This window comes from Teleopsis dalmanni, chromosome 1 (assembly GCF_002237135.1).
Source record: "Teleopsis dalmanni isolate 2A chromosome 1, ASM223713v2, whole genome shotgun sequence".
Classification (NCBI taxonomy): domain Eukaryota; kingdom Metazoa; phylum Arthropoda; class Insecta; order Diptera; family Diopsidae; genus Teleopsis; species Teleopsis dalmanni.
The window spans coordinates 49,127,325-49,137,124 of NC_051846.1; the positions used below are offsets into that span (position 1 = coordinate 49,127,325).

Genomic DNA, 9,800 nt, shown 5'->3' on the forward strand with positions numbered 1-9,800 from the left:
ACTTAGAACCATACATGTTTGTGCAGTGATCAAACAAAATCGAACCCACTTGCAATGTGCGGACAAGTACTCCGCACCGTGAGCACAGAAATTCGTGGGTGCTGCTGTTAAAAGGGGAGAGACGAAATGTGATAGAAATGTATGGTGAGATGAGCTGCAAACTTCAGCCGCTCATGCAACCACTTTGGCAAATCATCATGTTGGATTCGTATGCATGCAGTTGATATTCGAGTAGAACAGAAAATTACTCTCATACAATTCTCACTATATAAATCTCTATTTCTGATATTACGAACGGGAGCACACGCACATTATTTTGTTCATATGCAACGTATGAATGTGCTGCCAACTTCTTTGCACACAAAGGGGAGAGGTGAAATATAATAGAAATGTTCTGTGATTTGAGCTGTAAATATATGAGCACAACTAACAAATATAACAGCTAACAGAAGCAAATTGATTGAGTTTTCATAGACAATTTAATTGTTTTTGCTAAAACTTTAAAAATATATATATGGAAATGTAATAAATAATAATAATTGTTGATGTGAAGATACTTAATAAATTTATATACCTATGTTATTTGACATTTTGCAAATTATGTTAGGGTGTTCACCGCACACCTCCGCACCTTAGAGCAATCGTCACTGGTATGCACCTTATAGTGCAGTTAGAACACTCAAATATTGAGTAAAGTATATATACATACATATTATAACGCATAACTGATCTGATTCATATACAATTTTTATTAAGGAGCTATCTTAACTTTACAGTTTGGCAGTTTCTATTGATTGTGGTATTTATAATATATACTAATATTTAATATTATAGAAGTAATGAAAAATATATTCTTACTATCTAACATCTTCTTCTATATGAAAGGAAACAAATATCTATAAAATTTGTAATTCACCGAGGATAAGCTTGCTTTTTAAATATCAAGAAAGAAATAAAGAAGTTTATTTTCATCAATTCAACAACTTAATTCCTAAAACAATGGAATAGTAGTATGCTGACATTAAACAGTCTTCTATGAATTAAAACACGAAAACGGATAAAGTTGAAATCCAGATTCAATCTTGTCATTCCAATAAAATCTGTTTAATTTCAAATGACTACATTAGAGTTGAGTTGAATTTTTAAAAGTTAATTATCTGAATTGTATTAACATAAAAACTACGTCAATATCTCTATATCTAACAAAATTTTGAAGGAATCCAACAAAATTTGAAGTAGGAATTACTTTTATCTTTAGGTCTGAACCAAGTTTGCCGTTCTAAATTAATTGGCGTTGCGCATATCTCTCAAATAGGAGCAGATACAGATATAATACTATTACATATATAGGTTGGTGCATGTTTTGGATTTTGATTTATAATTTTTTTATTTAAATTATGTACTATATTTGATTAATTTTTTGACCATAACCAATTTTAGAATCACCGTGCTAAAATTGTACCTATAAACAATGATATCAACAATGATATTAGATATGTGCAGAATTGGATACAGGAAAAGAGAGTGATTTCCAACAAAATGTGCAATAACAGTGCAGTTTAGCGTGGGTATCTGTCATCTAGGCTTAAGACCACGGTGCTCTACAAACACATGTATGAATATAATGCGATCATGAACACCCCATTAAAAATTCTAATGAATTTTCGCCGGTACCAAAGAATTGATGTATTTTTGACAAAACTTCTTCTTTGTTAAGAAGCGAGGTGTACCAATTCCTCTGCTGATCTTTATGATGATGATGATAAATGATGATAAATGAATACCAATCATTTTTCTTGTGAAAGTTTGGGTATTAACGACAACCACTACGACACTGCCAATCTCACTTGGCCTGGACATCTGAAACTGAGGGCACCTAACCTCCGTAGTACCGGATTTACATCACCGATCGAGTGTTGCAAGTACCCTGCCACTGACTATCACGTACACTCTTGAACAGTGTCGGCATAGTACCAGGATTTTAGTCGACTTTAACGACAGGCATGCCCTACCACGGCAATATTCTAACGTCTTATCCGCAGGGGAGAGCAAAATGTATAGTAAGAATCTTCTGCATCTTATGAAGAGGTGAAGGTTCTATAAAAGTTGGCGTTAGAATTTATCTTAGTTATAAATAAATAGTTAGCGCGTTATACATTTTTGCCTATCATGTGTCGTTGACTTTGAACTGTTCCCGCTTTTACCAAAGGTTGTAGTTGAGCCCATTTATGCTCAAATCATAAACTTAAAGATTATTGGCAAAGAGGGTTATTCAATGGATATTCAATTTTTTTTCCAAAATAGAGATGGGTCCAATGTATATAGAATTCGATGAAGTACTTTATAGACACTTTGGATAACATTGAAATAACTTTTAATTATATTAACAGTGACGTTACAATAAATCTAATGAGAAAGTTTTAAAAAATAATTAATAATAACAATTATTCTTTACTTTTATCATTAGAATGTGCTGGGTAACTTTTTTTAACGAACCTGTTAGAAGTCGAAGATATTAATTAAAAAAATTTGTGGTCTTTACTTACCTGTACAACGTCACCATGTTGCCCACCTGCTGCTGTAAATGTTAGCACACAAACATACGGAACACGATCCTGCTTTGGACGATGTAATTCTAATGAATATGTCAAACCGATATCTCCATAGTAGGTTCGATTGCAACCTGTAAAAAGGAAGAGGGTAAAAAATTGAAAGTAGAAAATATATAAAATAACTGCTAAAAATGATAAAAATGATAAAAAAGAACGTAGAGAAAGTCGTTTAAGTGAGGATACAAAAATAATATTAAAAACTTGAAAATTGGATTTTGTGACAAATTACTTTATTTCTCTATTGCGAAGTGTTGGAAGCGTACAATGAGAAAAAATATCTTAACGTAAAGGAGAATAATAGAGCAAATTCAATTTTCCCTAAGCACAGCTATTTGCACCAAAGACGACACTTATTAAGTAAAAAGTTGACAAAAACAAAAGGAGCAGCAGTCGAAGAAGCTGGAGTCTGAGTAGAATCAGCAGGACGAACAGCGTGATCCTGCAGCTGTTGATTTTGACTCCCAGTGCGATGTTGACAGCGCTGAAAGTAAAATGGTGAAGTGATGCTGAAGCTAAAGCTACTGCTGTCATAATAAAAACTTTGTTAGCTACTCGTCCTGCATCTATTTTTATCAGTTCTTTTATATTTATTGCACTTAACCGTATTTTTGTATCTAACGCTGCTTAGTTGCTTTTGTGTAAGATAGTTTTTGTTTTCGGTTGCTTGTAGTTTTCTCAGTTTTATTTGGCTCTTGTATTTTGGTTTTGTCATAAGTTACAAAACGACTTTCTATTGTTGTTGTCTTTTCTTTACCACTTTTGGTCTTTTATTGTCTGTCTTTTGTCTTAATGAAATTTAATATGTACTCTTTTAACAATATGGCGTCCATTCCGATGTTGTGTTTGTGGTAACTTTTCGTGGTTTCTTACTGCTGCGATTACATTTCCTTGGTAAGAGGGCTATCCTGCAGGAGCAGGAGCAAGAGCAGGAGCAGCAGCAGTATCAGCCACAGCGTACGTGTTGTAAAACTCATAAAACTTTAACATTGGAAATGTCTAAAATTAAAAGCTTTTATTGTCCTTTATTGCAAATTGTTGCTCCAGAGTATTTTGTAGCCCTAATTGAAATTCCATTTGATATTATCACGAACAGAGAGAAAATGTATAGCATTACGCAGCGAGTTGAGTTTGGAAATTAAATTTATTAAAAACTAAAAAAGAAAAATATTTATATTTTTAATGTTATTCAAGAATTATCTTTTATTTCAGTTGAATCCACAAGTTACCAACATAGTAATTGATTTCTTGAAAGGTGCTTGAGTAAGCCTTCACATACATATATGTTAATGCTATTCGCTGAGCTGATTAGTTCATATACTTTCATAGTGGAATATCTTAATCTGGGCATTTTCACTGGGATTATATTAGTATCTCTTTATTTCCATTATTTGCAACTTTGGTTAGAAGGAATTCTCTCTATTTTAGCCATGTGTTTCATTATTTCAATGGTCGTACTTCCATAGACTAAAAGGTCTCTACTATAATTATATTAAATTAAATTGAATTAAATTAAATTAAATTAAATTAAATTTAAAAAATAAATTAAAATAAATAAAAATAAATAAAAATAAATTTATATAAATTAAATTAAATAAAATTAAATTAAATTGAATTAAATAAAATAAAATAAAATAAAATAAAATAAAATAAAATAAATTAAATTAAATTAAATTAAATTAAATTAAATCAAATTAAATTAAATTAAAATAAATTTATATAACTTAAATTAATAAAAATTGAGCATAAACTCAACTATTATTCGCAATTCAAAGAAGAAAGATGATGTAACTTCGTAAAACATTTCGGGAAACAATCAATTTTTTGAGGAAAAAGTTCGATGTAATTCTCTTGTTTATATTTATGTATATATTAATCACCTTTTATACTGGGTGTTTTCTCTATACTTACTCCATTTTCTTCACCTGAATTCTTGCTCAAAAAAGCTAAAGTAAACAGTATAGCAAAGTATGTATCTAGTATAGGCTACCAAAGAAAAGACAAAGTAAAATAATATAAACGTAAAAAACGCTTAACAGTTTAAGTTGTATAAAACCCGTCTCTATGTACTTCTCTATAATTTCTTATAGTTGGAACTTTCAGAACGTATACAGTACACACCCTGTATAAAATTTACTGGAATTGCGTTTACCGCTTAAAGTCTCTATTTCTAATTGTCTTCTCAGTTTTCATTACAGATTATAGATATATAATTGGAATAATATTTTATTGTGGATGCACCATAAATAAAGACTAACGCCAGTGACAAGTTATACCGCAAAATAAGAATGCATTCCTTAATCCTGATGATATAGATTTGGGAATTAATTAATGCAATTATAAAAATTTCAAAAATAATTTGTAATATATGTAGATGACTTATTTTACTAGACCAATTTTATTGCCTACTTATCTACTTAAAATACTACACCATATGCCTTTATTCACTGATAATCCATTTTCAATTATTTAAAGTAATTTACATCGTATTAAATATATTCGTACGTGGTTGGTTGATTTAATGGCTCAACAGATTTATTACTTAAATACGATTAAATGAGCTCATATATGTAATGCCATATTTGCAAAACCATTGCGAGATTGTAATTTGTTAATGCATTAAGTTCAAAAATCCATATCCATTTTCTTAATGAATTCCAGGAGGTACACAAGAAGATTATATTTCTATTTAATTGAGTTTTCAGTTACAAGTGCAGAGAAAACATGTAGAGGAAATATAATTTTAATTAGTAAAAGTTGGTTTTATAAAATGTACATTGTTTGAATATTTACTAATTAATAAAATAAATAAAGAATCACATCACAGTGTAAAAATTATTTGCAGGATATATACAAATTATTTTATTTACGAAAAATTTGAAATAGGACTATCTATATGAGTTTCAAATTAAAAGATTGTGAAATATAGAATGCATAAAAGATTATATATTTGAAATACAATAAAAAATAGTTATTAGTTAGTCAAACATTCATCTTCAAACAATTAACTATAAAAGTACTCAAAGAATGCACCCAATCACAACAAATGCTGTGAATTATAGAATGTCACTCTGTTTTATAATAGAGGTAATGGTTTTACCACATTTAGTAAGATCTATCGTTTAATAGCACTAGTCTTTACATTTATTGAAGAACTCTTCTGTCTTATAAATACATCAAAAGTTAGTTTATTTAATATGATTTAATGGTGCACTCCAGTTATATAGCATATAGACTGCAAGATTCGATTGATAGATGTTAGATCCATGCAGACAAAAAGGTGAAATGATGATGTGGTACCTAAACAAATTAATAACGCGGCTAAAGATTCATCGCATCTCATCGAAAAAAAATGGTTAAGTGATTAAAGTGTCGCGGTTATCACCGTATCACATCACCTCCCATAGCCTGTACGCATACGTTATGGAAGCATTGATTCATCAAGACCTGGAATTCTAAGAAAAAAGAATATTATAAAATTCTTTTCTATGCTTGTCTTTAGCGCGAACTATGGTTAAATGGATCTAACTCCATTGAGATGTAGGTGACACACTATATAAAGGTAAGCTTTAAAATTTTTATTCATTAATGAAGAAAAGCTTGAATGCATCAACATTCCGGTATGTTGTAGAATCTTTTTCAGAGCAGCGAATGGATTTACATTTGCTGACTGTAGAGAGTTAGAATCGAAGTTATGGATTGGTATGTAGTTTACACGATGATATAGAATCTTATTAAAATATCCATGTTTTTTGTGATTCCTTCCGAACAAATATATATTCATGAAAATGGATTAAATTAAGCTGGAGAATGCGGCAGTAAAACCAACGGAGAGCGTCACGCTATTTTTATGGTTGTTCAAACCATCACAAACGCTAGTGTTTAACTTTTTGTAAGACATCGGAAATTTCATATTTTCATTAACCCAAATAGAAAAATTATAATTGATCAGAAAAGACGATATTGGAAGATTCTACGCATTCCTACAAGCGGAAAATTGTTTTCCACAGCGATAGCGATGCTAGTCACTCCTTTACGAATTACTTTTGCTGTAAAAGTAGTCTTCTTCTGACCAGATCTATGATTACTTATTATTGATTACTGCCAGTTTTACTATAATGTAGTACGGTCCGTCATACAAATCGTCTGGATAAAAAATAAAACCTTTTTTTATATTAATGTTTTTGAGGATTCTTAAATATAGCGATATTGTATTATGACTACAATTATGAAGGTATACAGGAATAAAGATTTTTATATCTATTACAAATGCGCTTTCTAAACATTTGCCGGATGCAGCTACTTATAGCTTCGTGGTTAAATAAAAATGGTGGCAATAAGTTAGAGGGATTTTACAATATTGGATATTTGACACGACTATGAAAATCCGGTGATTTTTTTATCGCCGACTCTTATCGAAAAGAGTTATTGAGTAGTTTGAAATATTATTGCAAAGTATAAAATAAAATCAAATAATTTGGTTAAAACTAAATACTGTCCGTATATTTTTGAGGTCTACTGCAGTAAACTTTAATATTAAATAGGAAGCATTTTTGGAAAATTTTTTGTAATTAAACCAAGCGTTAAATGTTTAAAATGTTTTTTATATTCTTTAGCTAAATTTTTGCAAATTCTAATTTTAGAATTTTTCAAATTGTGTTATTTAATTTGAATACAGCTATAGTATTCGCAAAAAAACGATATATTTTTATATATTGAATTCACGTTGCAGTTTGTAATTTTAAACTGCTATAAATTATTTTTTATTTGTAAAAAAAGATGTATATTTTCATGTAAATTTGTTAAAATCGATTGTCGATGTGTGATATATCAGTTCACTTAAGGGCAAGACTACAACAAAAGCATTTAACAATAAGCGAACGAACAATGCGCAAAAAGTTTCGCTGCTGTCAAACTTTAATTAAATAAATTTGCTTGTAGCGGTGCTCACGTGTAGGGCAATGCTGTTATGATTTTCGAAAAGGGAAATATTTTCGCATTTGTCCACATGTGCGAAGGATGTTGTCGCACCGGCGTTCGAAATGTCCATTCTTTTAACGTCAATGAGGTTAATTTTAAATGAAATTTTTAGTATAAAATTCAATTTAATTAATTTCCGGACAAAAACTCCAGAATTCACAATGATAAAGTTGAAAAAGCAATTACGCAGCTTACAGTCATGTGTACTGCACTGCTCATTACGTTATGGGGCGTTAACTGAGTGTTAAAACTGCTTGCGGTGCATAAAGTTTTGTTTTTGTGGAAATAATTGAAACTTTAATATTAGCTTTAAAAGAATTTAAGTGATAAAAGGAAGATTATTAATTTTTTGTGTTGTTGAACAATATGTGAAGTGCGACAATAAAGAAATTATACAATTTTAATAAGCAACATACAATAAAAATTACACATAAAAATATCAATTAAAAAGACCGCGAAAAAATTTGTATTGAAAAAAAAAACATTTGTTTAAATTCACTTACGTGTACAAAAGCGCGGCTCATCACTGCCATCGCCGCAATCATTCACATTGTTGCAATATTTGCTCAGCGGCACACAGCGTCCGTTTGTGCAACTGAACTCTGACAGTGAGCATTGTGCTGCATTTGTTTGAAGTAGTGGTTTGGCCGTAGGTGAGGAAGAAGAAGATGTTGATGAGGATGTGCCAGTTGCGGCAGCTGCTTCTATAGTAGTCGTGGTGAAACAGAAAAAGCACAACGCAAGCAATGGAAATAGTGCCAATACAGTAGCACTCGTTGACGCGGTGGTATTACTATTTACCTTTAGTTTTGGTGGTGAGTTTGACGATGACGAAGTGTCAAACCTGAAGCCAAATGCTTTTGCCTTTTTATGCATGTGTCGCCATTTATATTGGTAATTTTTTGTTTTCTTACTTTTTATTTGTGTGTCAGTGTGTGTTGTTGGAGTTTTTATTGCTAAAGTTTGTGTGGTGGTGACTGCTGCTACTGTTTTTGTTGTAATTGGTGTTGTGCTTGTTGTTGTTAGAGTGCAGATTTTCACTGGAGATTTATATTGTTGCTGCTGTAATAAAGCTTTTGTTTGCTGTTGAAGCTGTTGCAGCTGTAGTTGCAGTTGAGTCTTTTGTTGTATTTGTTTTTGTTGCGCTGGTGGTGAATTTTGATTATTTATCAGTCGTTGAAAGTCGGTTTTGGTTTTAGTGCTGTTTTGGTTGTTGTTTTCAAGAGTTTTATTAGTATTGCTGGTTGTTATATTAAACGAAATCGTATCGTTTATTGTTCGTTGTTTTTGTGGCAAGCGTTTTTTGCTTTTGAATTTTTGCCGCCATTTTATAGTCATTTTTATATCTGAAATTAAAAATGTATAACATTGTTTTAAAATTCTTTTTAAATCTTAACTGCAAATATTAAAAATACAAAAACTGTTTGTAGCAAGAAGTTAATGCTAATATTAATTTATTGAAAAAAATCAACAAATTTCTTTAAAAAGCGGAAATTAGTTTATAGTTTAAGTTAAGAGCTTAACCAATACAAAATTTTTTTTTACCGTAATATATTTGAATTTTATAGGTGAATAGATCATATATATAATTTCCGATTATTAGTAAAACAACTAAATTACCTTCTTGCAAAAAAAAAACTACACTGCGTATGAGTGATTTGTTTTTTTATATTCGTATTGGTATTATATATTTATTTTAGGTAAATTCTTAAAATTTTACTTGCAAAACTAAAAACAACTTTTTCCTATTTGGGCTATTTTAAATAAATTTACTATATAAAGAAAAAAGTACTTCGATAAGGAAGATAAAATGTGTAATTGGATCATTCTTTTACAGGTGAAATCTTATCACCCAGAATTGGCTGATACTGTTCTTATGAGCTCTTTTTTTTAATAAAAATAGGAAAAAATTTTAAAATATTTTTGCCTGAGAGATACGGATATATGGGGTTTTGAGGATTTGCATTTTACATTACTTTTTAAATAGCCACATCCCAGGCACTAGAAATGTATTGATGGAAATGATAAAATTTAACAATTTACTGTATTGCAAAGATAATAAATTGAATTTTTTGTAAATAATATATATAATTAAAATTTTTTATTTTTAGTTAGTTAAATTACTTTTTAAAATGTACATCAAAAATTTTTCATTTCTGATTAAGATTTATCATAAAATTTTATTAATAAACTGAGATTTTTTATAATAAT

General features: G+C 29.9%; 1 protein-coding gene across 1 annotated transcript; it reads right to left on the reverse strand.

Moving 5' to 3' along the window:
* Positions 1–2,487: 2,487 nt before the first annotated feature.
* Positions 2,488–8,927, reverse strand: LOC119680849. Its single transcript, XM_038093852.1, has 3 exons — positions 8,093–8,927; positions 2,547–2,683; positions 2,488–2,496 (listed from the first exon to the last, which is right to left on the reverse strand). The coding sequence occupies exons 1-3, from the start codon at positions 8,925–8,927 to the stop codon at positions 2,488–2,490; spliced, it is 981 nt and encodes a 326-aa protein (XP_037949780.1).
* Between the last annotated feature and the right edge of the window lie 873 nt (positions 8,928–9,800).